The 18,237-nt window shown below is 48.2% G+C and overlaps 1 protein-coding gene across 4 annotated transcripts in view; it reads right to left on the bottom strand.

Moving 5' to 3' along the window:
- Positions 1 to 587: 587 nt before the first annotated feature.
- The window catches only part of LOC118078300 (myomegalin), a 117,602-nt gene continuing 99,952 nt past the window's right edge, over positions 588 to 18,237 (bottom strand). For 2 of the 4 annotated variants that reach the window (XM_035102110.2, XM_060276543.1), the window contains 10 exons: positions 17,700 to 17,834; positions 15,609 to 15,800; positions 14,064 to 14,354; positions 13,184 to 13,315; positions 12,296 to 12,473; positions 11,574 to 11,698; positions 6,742 to 6,917; positions 4,245 to 4,362; positions 3,330 to 3,376; positions 588 to 1,512 (listed from right to left, as the gene is read on the bottom strand). In XM_035102110.2, coding sequence (XP_034958001.2) covers positions 1,465 to 1,512; positions 3,330 to 3,376; positions 4,245 to 4,362; positions 6,742 to 6,917; positions 11,574 to 11,698; positions 12,296 to 12,473; positions 13,184 to 13,315; positions 14,064 to 14,354; positions 15,609 to 15,800; positions 17,700 to 17,834 — 1,442 coding nt within the window. In that variant the 3' untranslated portion in view covers positions 588 to 1,464. The remainder of the gene's footprint in view (positions 1,513 to 3,329; positions 3,377 to 4,244; positions 4,363 to 6,741; positions 6,918 to 11,573; positions 11,699 to 12,295; positions 12,474 to 13,183; positions 13,316 to 14,063; positions 14,355 to 15,608; positions 15,801 to 17,699; positions 17,835 to 18,237) is intronic. The other 2 variants (XR_009557853.1, XM_060276544.1) reach the window with 2 other exon arrangements.

Genomic DNA, 18,237 nt, shown 5'->3' with positions numbered 1-18,237 from the left:
CAAGTGATAAGTGACCCAGGTTTTATCTGGAAAAAAAATCTCTCTCCTGGTTAAGGCTGTCAGGATTGCAGCCCAGACCTCTCAACATCTGCATCTGCTTGAACTAAAGAGTGGTTGTGAACATGTACAATAGTCCTCCTCAATGTCAGCTGGGAGCTGCCAGGTAAAACTACGGTTGCACTCATAAAAAGACCTGTAGCAGCAGCCCAGGGGTGCATGGAGCTGGTGGCCGAGTCATCAGGAAAATAGACTACTATAAGGCTGCAATCCTGGGTGCAAGAGGATGTTGTGGAACCGGCAGGTGGTTTTGCCAGGACTCAGAGTGGCTAGCCCCCCCCCCCGTCTTCTCCCACTGCAGCGGCTGCCTCACCAAGCCTTGTGACAGCTCTGGTCCTGTAATTGCCCAACTGACATCCAGCTCAATAGCTATCTGGAGCTGTGCTAAACCCATTAGCTCCTGCAAGAAATAGAACTGGCGTAACTCTTTAATTTAGCAGCTCCTAGAAAAGGTTCAGGGCCTTGCCCAGGCCTGTCTCGCACTGTGACCAAAGATGCAACTTGACCATTTCCATCATAGGCAAACCATCCACTTTTTAAAAAAGTTTTATTGGGAATTCAAATAATACAAAGTAAACATGGTTCATGTCTTTCAGTAAATTTAAGCAAAGCCAACTTTCCTTTCCCCCCATCCCTTAGACACCCTTCTTAACAGCATACAGACTATAATAAGGACTCTTTGATCCTTTCACAATTAGTTGTTGTGTGCATTATACATAAACTGGTGTTACCTGTTCCAGGTAAGTATGTAATACACATCAGAAAAAAGCCTATGGGCTGATGGGTCTGGCTTTGAGTTCAGAAGTAACTTCAGAAGATGAAGAGTCAAATGATGCTGGGGCTAAGGGAGCCTTGCTCTCTCTCCCCTTTCCCCAGTAATTCAGCATAATTACATTTTCAAATAATATATCTCCACGCCATACTTCTCTGGAGCAAGGAAAGCATTGCCTTACCCGGTACGTTATACACCCTGATTTACAGCAACATACACAGGAGAATGCTAGAAGCGGCTGAGCCTCAGCCAGCCATCCTCACCGAGTCAGACGAGCGCAGCTTCAGAGGAAGCCACATTTAGAGCATTCTCTTTTTTCAGACAGCAGCATTTATAGCAGTAGTCTATTTTTAGTATAATATTGCACTTATGGCTGGATCATTTCCAGGCAAATTGCAGCCTGGTCCCTAGCAGCAGTCACTCCAGAGCCTACTCAGGCGGTGGTAGGGAGTAGCAGGCGGAGATGGCAGGCCAGGCAGTGGTTGGGTTCCAGGACAAATCCTAAACGTCGGGCTTGCTGGACCACGAAGAGCTGTCGGTCTGGGGCAGGGTCATTTTGGGTGACGAACTGTAATTGAATTTCGTTTTCTTCCACCTGCTTCTGGACAGTTGAGCCGCTAGGTTTCCTTCTTTGCTCATGCAAGAACATGGTGGCGGGATGAAAGAGGCTGTGGGGATATCCCCTAGAGAGGACAGTGCACAAAGCAGAGGTCTAAGAATGGGGTTAACTCCCTTCCTCCCATCCCTCTGCTTAACCCTACCCTACCATGCAGTGGGGACAAGAAGCTCTGAGGGCTCTAAAGGGCAGGAGTGGTACATTGGTGCTTTGGGACAATATATTTTGCAACACCAACCTTGAATTTAAATCCAAGACTGCAAATGGTGGGGAGTAAACAGAATCCACTGTTGACCACAAAACTGGCTTGGGGCCCCCTATATTCTGGGTACAAGGCTGCTTAGCCCACATGAAAGCCAGGGACCAGCACTAGCTCAGCGGGTGTGGAGCATAGCTGCCAAGTATCCCGTATCCGCTGGGAAAACCCCTTTTTTCTTACCGTTTCCCGGCTGTCTCCCGTTTGGTGAAAAATCCCGGTATTGTCCCTTAAATTGGCTTCTGCCCGGCGGCCATTTTTCTGGTGCCGCTTTGCCCTTCTATGGGCATCAGAAAATGGCGGCGCCGGAAGTCGCTTTTACGTGTTTCCGGTCATGCGCGGAAGCGACTTCCGGCGCTGGCGCCGCCATCTTTAAGTGCCCATAGAAGGGCGCCGCGCCACCGGAAGTTGTGTCACGCAACTTCCGGTCATGCGCGCGCTGCCGATCCCGGATCTTTACGACCCGGACTTGGCAGCTATGGTGTGGAGAGCGGAACAGGATCTCCTCCCTCTCTAAGCTGGTGATACTCTGGATTTGAAAGGCAATAAGACATTTATTTGTGCAGCAGGTTGGGGGTTAAAGGTTAAATCAGGTCAGAGGTCAGGTTAAGGCCATCACCTACCTCCAAAGGGTACCCCGTTAAGGGGATCCGGCGGTTGTGGATCCCGTCCGATGCCCTACTGGGTTTAGGGCCATGGCACGACTCAAGGTGACGTCAGGGGACGCTTCCAGTTGTATTTGCATCAACAAGCTCCTCCCACTGTTCGTTAACCTTTAAGTGTCTCCGCACCGGTCGGGTGGAGTCACGTGTTGTGTTCCCGTCCAATGCCTAAGCCAATACCACTCACATGCTATAACCCAGGCACGTCCAACAGGTAGATTCATAGCTGCCAAGTTATCCCTTTTTTTAAGGGATTTTCCCTTATGCTGAATAGGCTTCCTCACGAGAAAAGGGAAAACTTGGCAGCTATGGGTAGATTGTGATCTACCAGTAGATCACTGGATGCCTGTGGTAGATCAATGGTAGATCACTGGCTCCCCCCAAAGAAGCTCAACAACTTTGGCTTCCCTTAAAAAAGCTCATTTTTTTTGCCCTGCACCCCCCCCATGGTGCTCTCCGTCTCCCTAAAAAAAGCTCAACAACAACTTTGATCTGAATGCCTAAAAAATGGGCCTTCCTCCTCCCCAAAAAAGCTCAACAACTTTGACCTGAACCCCCCAAAGAGGGTAGATCACTGCCAGTTTTTAACTGTAAGTAGATCACAGTCTCTTGGGAGTTGGCCACCCCTGCTATAACCCATTAACCTAAAATCACGTGTCCTTGTGTCTTATTTACTCCATGCGGGTGATGGGCCATCAACGTGCAACATGAGCCTGGGTGTGGTGACCCTGTGACCCAGGAGCCAACACCTGTGTGGGTAGTTAAGAAGTGTGAAAGGGTTTGCAGCCTTGCACAAGAAAGAGGGACAGCAGCGGAGTAAGTCCTTCGGATCAAGCCCCGTGGTGCTCAACGGCAATGCCACCACGACTTGTAGGCCAAGGGAACTCTGGCACAGCCTGGCCTGCATTCCTCTGTGGCCTCCTGGCTCACCTGTATCATTGTGCAGGTAAATGGGCTTGGACTTACCTCCAGGTTCATCCTTGCTTTCCTCAGCACATCATATGTCCTCGTCACTGTAAGCAGAGGAACAATCAGGCTTGTCTCTGAACATTTCCTCCCTGACCCCTTCATCTCCTTTCCTTGTGAGATTTCCCTTCCTGCAGTAGACAGCAGTGGGGGGGGGGGGCTGGCCAGCTATGCAGAGGCCCCATGTGCCTTGCTGCTTTTGGCAGAGGTGCTGTAAGTCAAAGAACACAGGGCTGTGGGGAGCAGAGCCCGGTGCCCTGGTGGGGATGCGTGCACCTGTATGTGCTCTGCATGCGTGTGCATGTGAGAATGCACAGGACAGTGGCCAGCCCACTGCTAGGATACAGCCTCCAATCAAAGAAAACAGTGTCCGTGAAATGTAATAACAGTAGCTTATGCAGTGGGGTAGGAAAGCCTTGACCAAACATACCATTAGAACTAGGCAGGTATTTGAGGCAAAGCTCTTGTCCCTGAGCACCTCTGCTCTGATTACTGGGAAGAGAATCGAGGCCGGCACACAGCCCAGGAGCAGGAGCCCCGGCTCCCCCTGCCCCATGACAAAGAAGCACTCAGGTGTGGGAGCCTGTGGAGGAAAAGGCCCTCCAGACTTCTCGGGTCTTTGATTGTAATTGCCTAAAAAAACCCAAATACTTCTGAGGCAAAAAGGAGGGCAATTGCCCATTCCTATTTTTAATTCCAAGGATGTGAACTTGTAGTGTACATGTGCCCTGTTTTCCTCCTCTCCACTCCCTTCCTGTCCCCAAAACAAGACCCAGCACTGTTTTCTGGTTGCTGTGGATTCAGCTGCAAAGAGGGCAGGAGGATAAGGGAGGCCGTGACCCTAAGTCTTGCCCGCTCCAGATCTGTAGGCCACCCACCCCTGCCCCCCCCATCTCACAGCGGGAGGCAGCTCACAGTGGCTAAGGAGGACGCTCTCCATGCTCTCCTTCCCACGGCCGGCAGTCCGCAGGCGACTCCCTGGCTCAGCTAGTCTGGCTCTGAGCGCCTGGATCTCCTCCTTCAGAGATGGCTCCTAAGAAAGAAGCTTGTTATTCTTTTCTATGGCATCTCCAAGAGTGAAGCAGGCCAACCATGAAACAGAATGAGGCTATGGGCTCCTGCAGCTAAAAGAATGTGCTGCACCTCTTCAAGCAACATATGAGTAAAAGACATTTTATAATTATTCACTTTTCAAAAGTAAAACAGCACTGTAGTCCATGCGTTGGTAACCTCTAGGACAGACTACTGCAATGCGCTCTCTGTGGGGCTGCCCTTGGGTCTGGTTTGGAAGCTCCAGCTGGGGCAGAATGTGGCAGCCAGGCTGTTGGCGGAAGGTTCTGACTGAGGACAGGTCACACCATTGTTAAAACTGCTGCTCTGGCTGCCCACCTGCTACCGAGGCAGGTTCAATATCATTGCATTGAGTTACAAAGCCCTGAACAACTTAGGTCCACCCTTATAGTCCAGCTTGTTCACTGAGATCACCTGCAGGAGTGTCTCTTGTCATTTCCTGAGTTGGTGAGGCTCATTTGAAAACAAGGAAAAGTTGAGCCTTTAGGATCATCTGCCCAGTCCTGAGGAACTTCCTGCCAATAGAGATTCAGCAGGCATCTCCTGTGCCAACCTTTAAATGCCTGCTGAAAGCATTTCTGTTTCACCAGGTCTATGCGGGCAATTTAGAGTACATCCCCCAAAATGGTCTGATGATGTTTGCTTAAAATTTTTCTATTGTTAATTGTTTTTAACATTCTATTATTTTATTGTCTGGTTTTATGTTTTTATATTGTTGTAAACAAACCGCTGTGATATATTTTTATGCAATTTTATGCAATTTTCTTTTCTGAATTGAATAATCTAGTCCATTCTAGCACTCATTCTGTTGCACATATAAATCAGCCCTAAGAGACTATCCATATTTTTCGCTCCATAAGACGCACTTTTTTCTCCCAAAAAGTAAGAGGGAATTCTGTGCGTCTTATGGAGCGAATGTGTGGTCCCTGGAGCCAAATTGCCCAGGGGCTAAAGGCAGATCATCCTTTTTTTAAAAGAAAGAAAGAAAGAAAGAAAGAAAGAAAGAAAGAAAGAAAGAAAGAGCTAAAGGCTAACAAGAGGGAAAGAGAGTGTTGAAAGGAACCCGCTCAGCAGCTGATTGCAAGAGATCAGGGAGGGAGATAAGGGAGCTAGCTCCCTTCCTGGCCCCACCCAGGCCCCTTGCCCAGGCCTCAATTGTTGTCTGCAGAGGGAGGCTGCTTGTTTTCCCAATGACATATGACTGGCTGATTAGATTATCTGTCTGGAAACTGTAGAAACGGGTCCCTTTCATTTCCTAGAGAAGCTGCAGAACTGTGAGTTCAACCCCATCAAAACAGGATTTTTTCCCTTTGCAAGGTAAGCTCAGCAACTTTGAGCTGATCCTCAAAAATGGAGCTTTCCCCCTTTGCAAAAAAGATGCACAACTGTGAGCTGAGCCACAAAAAAATGGAGCTTTCCCCCTTTGCAAAAGAAGCTTCCTCAAATATTTAAATTTGGGGGGGGCAAAGGTACCTAGGCCTCTAGGAGTTGGCTGCTATGCCTAGGACAATTCAAGAAAGCAAAATATTTTTTTTCTTGTTTTCCTACTCTAAAAAACTAGGTGTGTCCTATGGTCAGGTGCGTACTATGGAGCTAAAATACGGTACAGTGGTACCTCGCAAGATGGAATTAATTCGTTCCATGAGTCGTTTTGTGTTGTGATAATTTCGTCTTGCGAAGTGCGGTTTCCCATAGAAATGCATTGACATTTAATTCATGCATTCCTATGGGAAAAAAAGAATCGCAAAAAAGGTGCCGACTCACCTCTGGGTAGGGGGAAGCAGGAGGAGGCGGCAAACCCAAAGGCACCCCACCGGGGGGGGCGGGGTGTACATCGCGCGCATGCGTTGTGCGTCATGACACACGCATCACGACACACGCACAGGAGGGATGTGACGCGGCGACACAACAGGCAGCGGCGGGCAGCGTCCGGCAGGCCTCCCCCTCTCCCTCTGGCCCTCCCTCCACCCACCCTTACCGCGCTCGAGGCGGTTCTCCTCACAGCCAGTTTGCGCTGGCTCTGCAGGGGCTGGTCCTGCTCGCCCGCCGCCTGGCTTTCTTCAGGGCCATCGTGGAGGCAGGCGAGGGGCGCTTGCAGCGGTGACGGCGGCCGTCGGAGGTGGTCACCCCCATCCAGCCTGCTGCCCCCCGCCCAGCCTGCCACCTGGGGCAGCATGCCCCCCCATTACTACGCCACTGAGCTGAAAAGATACCCTGTGATAACTGTTGCAGCCCCAATGACCTGCGGCCATTCCTGGGCCTCGCAGTCTCATGATGGTATGGCTGAGAAAGATCACGTGGCTCCAGAGCAGTTTATACTTTCTGCATCTTCCCACTTTACCTTGGATTGCTGTATTTCTTGGCCAGGATGCAGGAGAGAGGCCATTTTGTGGATCACAGTCTTGCCTTCCAGAATCTGTTTCTTAAGGGTGCTGTAGTCCTTGAGGTGGCTGATCACATGGGACCCCCGGTTGCTGATATCGTCTAACAGCACCGGGTTCTCCTGCCGGTGTGTCACTGAAAGCAAAGCACCAGACTGGAACCTGATTTGGTCAGCACCTCTTTGGAGTTCAGATCACACAGGCTTTGCTCTCTACAACCAGATCCAGAACTGGCTCACCCATGAGGAAGCCCAAGAGCTGTTGCCCCTGCGGACATACTGCCCACCCACCACAACCAGTGGAGAAGCAGTGCCCACTCCTGGCAAGATTGCGTGAGATCTTGCTGAAACTTTGTGAGTTTTGGGTGAGATCTCAAGATCTGCCATTTCTGGCTATTGCCTTGACCTGCACCCACACCAAGAGATGCTGATCTCATGTGAGCTTCATCCCAAGGTGTGACTTTCCCTGCACGTGTGGAGAGAATTAGGTTTAGTGAAAATGCCAGGGAGGACCCAAGAAGAGACATCCACCCTAAAATAATCCACTGATGCTGCTCTGTTTAGGTGTATTAATTGTCAGCTTTTGAGTTGCCAACTCAAAAGGTATGTGGGGAAATACTTTGTTGATTTATCTAGTGTATTTATCTACAGGTTCCATTGGTCTGCAGATAATCTTTTGGAAAGTCGCCCTTTGGTGTCCATTTCATAGGGGCCAAGTTCCGGATTGAAAAATCTGGGGTCAGCAGCACCGCGGCACCGGAAGTAACTTCTATGCAGAAGCGACTTCTGGCGCTGTGGACATTTTGGAAATGGGCACAGCAGCATCGGAAGTCGCTTCTACGCATGTCCAGAAGTGCATAGAAGCGACTTCCGGTGCCGGCGCGGCACCAGAATTACATGGCCTCCGGCAGGAGCTCCGTAATTCAGGGGGAATATGGGGTATTTTGCCATTTGGAACACCTGTGGGAAACAGTAAGAAAATATGGGGGTTTCCCGGGGAAAACGGGGTACTTGGCAGCTGTGGTCCATTTCCTAATCTTTTGGGAAGCTGCAGTACTTTATGATCAATATTATTGTAATCTTCTGACTATGCTAGACTTCTCACCCAATATTACTCAATATTCTCATCCAAAACCTGCTCTGATACTGCACAACCCATCACACAATACTGTTCATAATGTATTGCAACTTCCCAAAAGATTAGGGAATAAATACATGCTTAATTAATTTCAGTCTGGTCATGATGGGAACAGGATCAAAGAGTCACACGGATTTTGTTTTGTTTTTTTTTTTTTTAAACATAATTTTTATTGATTTTACAAATTACAAAAGATGGTACATACATATACACCTTTTCCACCTTCTTCCCACCCCCCTCCATGGGTCCTCCCCTGCCACAGAAGTATCCCACGCAGGTGAACAGTCAGAAGTGGTCCATTTTATGATTGGGTTTCTGTCCTCCTCCCCCTCCCCTGCCCCCGAAGCCCCCCCCTGCCACCAGGGAGCTCCAGTGAACCAGGGCAGTACGCAGGAGTTCATCCATCCAACCATCTATTGTCATACCAAAAAAAAAAAAAAGGAAATACAAAAAAAAAGAGAAAAAAGAGAAGAAAAAAAAAGACAAAAAGGAAAAAAGACAAAAAAAAAATTCATCATAATTGTTAAATTCATAATTGTTAAACCATATTTTGTGGGCTTCCCCACCCTCCCCCCTTCCCCGGTTTTCCTCCCTTATTTATCATCTTCAACAGTTTCATAGTTCATATTTTATAACATACACCTTTATATCTTGTACCACTTTTAAACTAACTATTATCATTTTCGCCTATTGTCCAATCACTGAGAAATCAAACTCCCATTTTTTCTTCCCGTGCCTAATTTTTACCCCTCTATAGGCCTCCATATTTTCACCTTTTTCCAGAATCAATTCACTTTTTAAACCTATAATTATTCCCAAACTAACCTTACACCCCCCCGAGTACTGGCTCCACCCCACCAATCCAGCAAGTTCCATAGTCAGCAGTCCAGTTATAGTCCTATTAACCCATCCTTACAATCACAACTTCACTTTCCCTTCACCCCACCCCCTGTTTACAGTCTTTTGCCATCCAGGCCTCCATATCAGACCCCTGAGCTTCTTCTCTTCTCTGCTTAATTTTTCCTTCTTCCCTGTGGTCATTCTGGAGTTCCAGTAAGTCCAATCGTGCCCCCCTCGAAGGGGAGGCACTCCATCCAACTTTTTGTAGAGTAAAATCATCATTTTTTTCGTGATGGGCTTCATTTTGTGTTAAGTCATCACAGTCCTCATCATTGTCATTCTCACATTCGTCTTCTTCAGTTTCAAAAGCTTCTAAGAAATCATATTCTGCCATCATCATCTGGAATTTTTGCTGTAACACTTGCCGTTGTGTCTCCTCTTGACATAGTTCTATTCTTGCTTCCCACATTAAGGTCAAAACAGTCCGCTGAAACTCAGGCGGGTACCTTTTTGTTGACATAGTTCAGTCCTGTCAAGGTCAAAACTTGTCACATGGGGTGGAATATAATCGCAGTCTATTTTCTCGACTCCATTTTAACAAGCTGGCTGCATTCTTAAAAATAAAGTTCGAACTCACATTTCAAAAGTATATAAACCAAAAAAGAATTTCCAAAAAGTCCAGAGATAAAGATAGAAATAGAATTTAACTATAAATCCTGATCAACTCACTGGATTGTCTGGGCTGCCGGCTCCCGAGGAACAGAAAGGTCTTTCTTAGTCTTAACTTCTTTCTGCAGGGCAATCACAGCCACAGTCTCTCTCCCCTTTTACCCTGCATTTAGGGGAGATTCTCTTTGATGCCTTTGAGGAATCCTTTTAAGTTGAAATCTTCTGTTTACGGCTTCGGGTTTCTGTTTACTGTCTCTTATGTTACCGTAGGGGGGGGGGGTGGCTTCCTCTTTTCCCCTCTCTCCCAGGTCCAAATTGTTGCCTTAATTTACATTCCAAAGAATCCAAATTACTCACAGTCTATTCATTTGCTGAATGTTCTTTGAAGAATTGGCCACCTCCACTTCCCAGACTCGCAGCTTCGCACTCTCAGAGCAGCAATGTCAGCCTGTCCGCCGCGGTTCACCTCCTCGCTCTCGGGGGCTTAAACAAAGCCGATCCGGGGAGGAGAGAGCCCGCTTTTGGCGCCGCCAGGCAAAATCTGTCCCCAAAAAGCTCGATTTGGGGCTTTTAAGGAGGTTTCGCTTCGCTGGAACGATTCCCTCCACCTCTGAAGCGCCGAGGTCCGCTCCGCTGTGCGGACCCCCGTCTGAGCAAGATGGCGTGGTCAACCGGAAGCCCGAGTCACACGGATTTTGAGGAGGAAGAGGAGGCAAATGTTTTGAATGATACAAGAAGCATAAGGCAAACTACTGAAGCCAGCATTCTGTCAGCATCTAGGAGTGAAGGGAATTGCTAGTTCGTTGTTATGTTTTTACAGATACAAGCAAAAAAATTAGTACCAAATAACACTAATAAAGATTACCATAATAATGGACAAAAGTGGTAAGGACCTAACAGAAGCAGAAGACATCAAGAAGAGGTGGCAAGAATACACAGAGGAATTATACCAGAAAGATATGGAGGTCTCGTACACCCCAGGTAGTGTGGTTGATGACCTTGAGCCAGACATCCTGGAGAGTGAAGTCAAATGGGCCTTAGAAAGCACTGCTAATAACAAGGCCAGTAGAAGTGATGATATCCCAGCTGAACTATTAAAATTTTTAAAAGATGATGCTGTTAATATGACAGCAAGTTTGGAAAACTCAGCAATGGCCAGAGGATTGGAGAAGATCAGTCTACATCCCAATTCCAAAGAAGGGCAGTGCCAAAGAATGCTCCAACTACCGCACAATTGCGCTCATTTCACACGCTAGCAAGGTTATGCTTAAAATTCTACAAGGCCGGCTTAGGCAGTATGTGAACCGAGAACTCCCAGAAGTGCAAGCTGGATTTCGAAGGGGTAGAGGAACCAGAGACCAAATAGCAAACATGTGCTGGATTATGGAGAAAGCTAGAGAGTTCCAGAAAAACGTCTACTTCTGCTTCATTGACTATGCAAAAGCATTTGATTGTGTCGACCACAGCAAACTATGGCAAGTTCTTAAAGAAATGGGAGTGCCTGATCACCTCATCTGTCTCCTGAGAAATCTCTATGTGGGACAAGAAGCTACAGTTAGAACTGGACATGGAATAACTGATTGGTTCAAAATTGGGAAAGGAGTACGACAAGGCTGTATATTATCTCCCTGCTTATTTAACTTATATGCAGAATTCATCATGCGAAAGACTGGACTAGATGAATCCCAAGCTGGAATTAAGATTGCTAGAAGAAATATCAACAACCTCAGATACAGTCATACCTCAGTTTAAGTACGCCTCGGTTTCAGTATTTTCAGTTTAAGTTGAATGTTGACGGCTTCTCTGTTTTTACAGATATATTTGTATTTTTTGTTTAAATGTTGCATATGCATTTTTCTTTTTTAATCATCTCACTGCGTTTTCTGTAAAATGTTTACAGGTTCTGCATATTATGTGGTATACAAGTATTAATGATGGTAGTGGTGAAAAAAGTACCGTAACCCTGTGGCCCTTGTGAAGGCTTCCCAGGAGCTCCGGGATAGATTTGTTCCACTCTGGACATCACAGAGGCAGATCCGATGTCCTGCCCTCTCGGCCTCCACCTGCTTCTCCAATGCCCAGGCCCAACCAACCAGCACCCCCAGGAGCATTCCAGGGGTGTCCCAGGAAGCAGCTTAGTACCCACCTGAGGCCACCTTCAGCTGTGGGCCGCACAGCAATTTATAGACCTGTAATTCAGCCTGCAGGGTTTGGAAGTGCAGCTGGTCTTGCTCGCACTGCTGCTGAAGCAGAGCCACTCTATGTTGAAGCCTGCAAGGAGAACCCCAAGAAATGAATGGAAGTTTGTCTCTGCAAGGCCCATCCTGAAGGGACAAGCAGAAGCAGAAAGCCTAAAGGTAGCTTCATCAGAGTTCCTCCTCCTCCTTTCCTTTTCCAACTCGGGGTGTGTGTGTGTGTGTCAAAACCCATTCACCCTACTTTTGGGTTCTCTTCCTTCCCGCAAAAGTTATTTCCTTCCTCCAACTGTAGTGTTTTGGGGTTTTGTTTTTCAAACAATGTCTGCTCATTGTGATGATGCTTTCTGGAAGGCTAGTCTTATTAATCTTACAGGAAAACTAATGAAGCAGCTTTCACCAAGTTAAAAACTAACTAATTTATTCTGGCCATGAACTTTTGTGGACTGGAGTGATGAAATGTTCTGATGAAATGGGATGCAGTCCAGGACAGCCTATGCCACACAAAATCTGTTAGTCTTTGCGTGCCATTGTAGGGATCCTTGTGAATGGCTCTGAGGCTCCTCTGAGAAAGCCCATCCCTCCCCCCCCCAAGACAGCTCCCATCTCCATAAGACTTTGAGGACAAGGAGATGCTCCATCTCCCTGACTTCTGCCATTCTGTTGGGCCTACCTGGAGTGGTTCTTCTGCAGAGCCAGAAACTCCTCCTGGAGGTGCACAAAGTCTTGCCGCTTGCCTCGGATTTCTTCCTGCAGCCGCTGCTTCTCAGCTCGCTGCTGGTGCAGCTCCATCTCACCGTCATGCAGTATTGAGTGTGATGCCAGCAGAGCTTCCTGCAGCTGCTCCAGCTCTGGGGATGGGAGAGAGTCAGGGTGCTTTTATCTTACTAAATGCAACTACACTGCCATTATTTCTTTGATTAAAATAAAAATGTTTCACATGTGACATCAGAACCTCCAGCTGCTGTAGAAGGGAGGTTGGCCTTGACATGGAAAGGCCAACCATCCAAAGCTGTGCTTTGATCTCCATCTCCTGCCAGCCTCAGAGCTTCTCCCTCCCCATATGGCGCACAGACTGGCAGGAAGGGAAATGGCTTTGAAGGGTCTGCTTTCTGGGACGCAAGCTGGACCTCAATTCTTTCCATCCGTCATCCAGGTACACCAGAAGACAGGGGAGGGGAAAGATCCCTTGCACTCTGAATGGCTGGATGCAAGGAAGGAAAAGTGAGGGGCATTTCATATGAGCATTTTGTACTTGAGTACAATCTGAAAGTATGAAATATACTTTCCCACTTGGAGCGGAATTAAACAGAACTTCAACATACTGCTATTTTACCCAGTAACACCCTCCTGCATTTCCAAGATCATTCTGTAATGTCTACTCACTCGTGGTCCCATTCAGGAAAGGTCCTTTCTAAATTAAAGTCTTCCTGTATAATGCCTTCAGCCAATTTTATTGCTTCCTCTTGATCCCAGCTGAGGGGGTCTGTGACGGGTGTGATATCTAGACACCGTGGCAGATCTCTCCCTGAGGAGAGGATGAGGAGGCCTTTTCTCTTACCATGACTTTTTGGCACCAGGGACAGGCGTTTTTCCAGTTGATCCCGCAGGTGATCATTGGCAGAGATGGACTCTTCTAGGCGCTGGCGGAGAATCTGGATCTCAGAAAGGTGTTCCTCCAGCAGACCACCAGCTGTGCTCAAGCAGCAAGGAAGGGCACAGGTGCAAGGGAGGTGAGAGCCAAGGTATGATGCGCTGAAAGTAATTCTGAAGCTCTGGGAATTTCCTGGCATAGGAAGGAGACCTGACCTGTGCAAGCTTACTGTCATCCTCATACTTAAAACCTGGCATGAAGAGATGGAACCACACATCCTGTTCTACAAGAGCAATATTAAGGCAAAGGTAAAAGGTAAAGGCCCCCTGGACGGTTAAGTCCAGTCAAAGGTGACTATGGGATGCAGCGCTCATCTTGCTTTCAGGCCAAGGGAGCCGGTGTTTGTCCACAGACAGCTTTCCAGGTCATGTGGCCAGCAGGACACCATGACAGAAGCCAGAGTGCACAGAAACGCTGTTTATCTTCCTGCCACAGACTACTTGCACTGGTGTGCTTTTAAATTGCCAGGTTGGCAGGAGCTGGGACAAAGCAACTGGAGCTCACCCTGTCGTGGGGATTCGAACAACCGACCTTCTGTTTTGCAAGCCCAAGAGGCTCAGTGGTTTAGACCACAGCACCACCTGCGTAATACCAGTAATAGTAAGAGATGCTGGTGAATCTCACCAGACTCAGGCCTGGAAATGCCCATTTATCCAGAGCCAGATGTCACTCATGAGCCAAGGAATACTCAGTGGTTTCCTACACTGGAAACCATGCAATCAAAGGCGGCTGGTAAGGCTGGTTCTCATGACTCATGCAATGAAGAGGGCAGGAGCGCAGGGTTTACCTGAGAGCTTCTGGCTAGAAAGTGTTGCTGAAGAAGATGATGGCAGGATTCCAGAGACACATCTCTCCTGTGGCTCTCTGAAGTTCAGGTGCATACAACAGGGGGGGTTGCTCTCCCCCACCCACCCCTCAGATTTCCTGTTCCATTCAGCAGAGTTTTGCATGGGAAGCAACTGGTGCACAGGAGGGCAGGCCTGGAGGCAGTTCTGGGAAGAGACAGCAGGACTCCCTGTGGAAAGGCAGCCAGCCAGGGACCCTGACTTCACAGGAGGTAGAGTTGGCAGCTGCACACCTAGGCAGAGGGGACAGCAGAAAGTCAGAAAGGGGAGGACAGGACACCAGGCTCACTTCTATGTGACACTGCAACTTTCCATGGGAGCAGGGAGTGAGTGGGGACTTCTGCTGCAGGTGTCTACTCCATTCAGCCAACTTCCCCACTTTCTCCCTACAGCACGTGGCCAGGTATCTGGCATCTGAAAACCAGAACACAACTCTATATTGGGTGCCATTCTAGAGAGGAAAATTATGCACCTGCTTCTTGCTGGTGGAAGATTTGTTAGTATTCAGGAAAAATCCCGCTGCCTATGTGAAACCAGTCTGGGTTTTCTAGGCCACGACAGTGTTGAAGGCAAAGAAAAGCAGATGCAATGCAGAGCGAAATAAAACAACATGACAGCTAGTAAGTGCAATAAATAACAACACATTGTTTCTTGTTTTCTATCAGAAGATCTCATTCTCAAGTCCTTTCAGCTGTCAATTTGCCAACAACAGGAAAGACTCAGAAAGCAAGGCAACTCAAACCACACGAGATGTAACATGGTAGATCTGTAATCAGAATCTCCTGTGGGAGAAAGAGATACAGAAAGAGAGAGAGAGAGAGAAAGAGAAAGGGAGGGAGCCAGGGGTGCTCAAATCACACTGGGGATCAGGGAAGGGGGCTGACCCCTTTCTCCTCAATGTTATACAGAAGCTGGGGAGGGATGGGGAGAAATTGTTCTAATTTGGAATATGGTGTGGGTGGGGTGGGGTGGGGTGGGGAGGATACCTGTTAAAATTCCCAGTCTGATCTGGATCCTCTGAGATTAAAGATTAATTTAAAATACACACAGAGAGAGAAGATCCTAATTGGGGATCTGTTGTGTGTTGTGACATCTCTGTTCCTCACTGTGGCCCAGATATAAAGGTTGGCTGAGGGAAGCAAAGACGTTGAAGGATGACTGTATTTGGTTCTCATATTGATTGAGATGTGTGAATTCAGTGGGTTCACCTTTAAATGCAAACTGAATCTAATTTCCCCCTCATCCCCGCTCTCGGCAGTGAGCACAGTCCGTCCTACAGTGTCAGTGTCCATTGCCTTTTTGGAACCCTCAAAATACCAGCCCCAAATGAACATACAAAAGTTGGTCTGCACTGGCCTCTGCTATCCTAGGAGGTGGTTAGTTTCCCTGCTCTAAGCAGAGGTGAAGTCAGGGCATGCAGAAGATGGTTGTTCACCAAGCCATGCAAGCCACGTGCGGGAGGGTGGGGAGGGAGGTCAAGCGCTCACTTTCTCCCAGCTGCTTCTGCAGCATCTGCAGCTCCTGCTGGGCCTCAGCCAGGGAGAAAACTGGCGCTCTGCAGCAGCCAAGGAGTGGCGCCAGGGCAGGAGGAGGAGAAGGCCCCAAAGGCAGGAAGGAGCAGGGCCTGGAGGCAAAGGAAACCAAACCAGCTGGCTTGGACAAAGAGTCTGGATGGAGCCCTAGGCACAGAATGAGAGAGAGAGAGAGAGAGAAGGTTAAGAGGGTGAGCTGAGAGACAAACATATGCACCAAGTGGGCTCTTCTCCAAAGATGCTGGCTGCAGCCTGGAGGACACAATATTGCCTCTTCAGCGAGTGCTCAAGAAATCTGCTCAACGAGAAGGACTGATTCCACAAAAGAGCATCTCCCCTCACCTAAGCTATGTGGATAGTAAAGGTAAAGGTAAAGGGGGCCCCTGACCATCAGGTCCAGTCGTGTCCGACTCTGGGGTTACGGCGCTCATCTCGCTCTATAGGCCGAGGGAGCCGGCGTTTGTCCGCAGACAGCTTCCAGGTCATGTGGCCAGGTCATTTAACCCACAGTGCCACCTGGGTCCCTAGATAGTTTAGAACTTTCCCTAAAATGAGCTGTCCATAAATGGGATGAGGCAGACTAGTTTTTGTGCACAGGATGGACAGGATGGCTGATCTATCCATCCCAACTTGGCCTTGTGGCTTTGGTGGCTAAGGGTCCTTCTTACCAGCTCCATCTGGTTGGTCAGCTGTGGGCTTTCCAGGAGAGATACAGCATGATTGTGATTATTTATGCTCTGATAACCAATGGATTAGGGATGTGGGAGGCGCTGTAGTCTAAACCACTGAGCCTCTTGGGCTTGCCTATCAGAAGGTCGACAGTTCAAATCCCTGTGACGGGGTGAGTTCCTGTTGCTCGGTCCCTGCTCCTGCCAACCTAGCAGATTGAAAGCACATCAAAGTGCAAGTAGATAAATAGGGACCGCTCTGGCGGGAAGGTAAACAGCGTTTCCGTGCGCTGCTCTGGTTCGCCAGAAGTGGCTTAGTCATGCTGGCCACATGACCTGGAAAAACTGTCTGCGGACAAACACTGATTACCTTGGCCAGTAAAGCGAGATGAGCGCTGCAACCTCAGAGTCGTTCGCGACTCGACTTAACTGTCAGGGATCGTTTACCTTTATCTTTAACCTCTGGGTTGGATCACAGCAATGTGTTATGCATGGGGCTGCCCTTGAAGACAGTTTGAAAATGGCAACTAGTGCAGAATTCTGCTATTAGGATTCTGAGTGGTTCCCCTAGATGCAGCCATATTGTGCCTGTTCTGAAGTCATGACATTGGCTCTCTGCTGGTTCCCAGGAAATTTTGACTGGGCCTACACCCTCAATGAAGCACCTTCTCCTATACCTTTATAAAATAATATTTGTCGGGAAGAAAAACAAACATTTACAAAGATGTGGTGAAACTGGAAATATTCTCCCTCCTCACCAAAGGACTGACTTAGAAAAAGGTGCAGGATGGCAGGCAGCCCAGCTGAGGGAAAGCTGTCGGTGTTGATGTCAAGGGTTAAGTTCTAAAATAAGCAGTATTGGAAGTCAAGCCACCTGGAAATCATTCTCTTCCATGGGAGTTTCCCCCCACAAGTTGAAGATGCAGGGAAAAGGTTGTGGTTACATTTTGTCTTCAGTATTATGACACATCTAAAGGCAGTGAGGCTTGAGCTGGAAAGGGGCCCCAAGGGGAGGCGGTGAATGAGATGCTTTAGCCCAGGCACCCCCAAACTTCGGCCCTCCAGATGTTTTGGACTACAATTCCCATCTTCCCCGACCACTGGTCCTGTTAGCTAGGGATCGTGGGAGTTGTAGGCCAAAGCATCTGGAGGGCCGCAGTTTGGGGATGCCTGCTTTAGCCCCTTGACAATTAAGATCCCTGAATATTCTTTACCGTATCCTCCTTTGCTCCTAACACGTCTATGTTGCATGTTGATCTTCATAACATCAATTAAGTTATAACTAAAAAGACCATTTAAAGAAAAGAAATGGAAAAGGTCCGCACACACGCCGGCAATTTGCCCACCATTCCACTCTCCTTTATGTGGTCCACCATACCTCTGCAAGGCTGCTGGGTGGCTTGCGAAGGAGACAGAAGTAGGTTCCTTGGGATGGACTCCGCTGGAGCAGCAGGAGAGGTGGCTGCAGGAGGTGGTGGAGATGGTTGCGCAGAAGATTTCCTGGAATAACAGTCTAAAAGAAACCACACAGAGAGGATGTGAAATGCTTTGCTTTCACATGTGGAGAGTATCGTGGCTAAGCTCTGGGGGGGAAGGGGAGGAGCCCTGGTCATATGACAAATGAATGAGACAAGAGTGAGAGGAAATGTGGACAGTGATCATATTTTGTTTGTTTGCTAAATTTTCACCCTATACATTAAGAAAACATGGTGCACTCAGAGTGGCTCATATTAAGTGGGAAGAGACAAAATAAAAGCAGTCGTACAACCATTGCATTAAAAGTATAGCAAGCATCTGAACTGCAGGTATGATCTGCCTCCCCCTGCAGAAATGGGATTCAAATGCAACCAAGGCATGCTCCCATATACACAGCAATGGTGCAGACCCCCCCAAGCCCTTGAGTGTCCCGTGAGGAC

This window comes from Zootoca vivipara, chromosome 7 (assembly GCF_963506605.1).
Source record: "Zootoca vivipara chromosome 7, rZooViv1.1, whole genome shotgun sequence".
NCBI classification, from domain to species: Eukaryota; Metazoa; Chordata; class Lepidosauria; order Squamata; family Lacertidae; genus Zootoca; species Zootoca vivipara.
The sequence above is the reverse complement of the archived record's forward strand: the minus strand, read 5'-3'. Positions and strand labels throughout refer to the sequence as shown.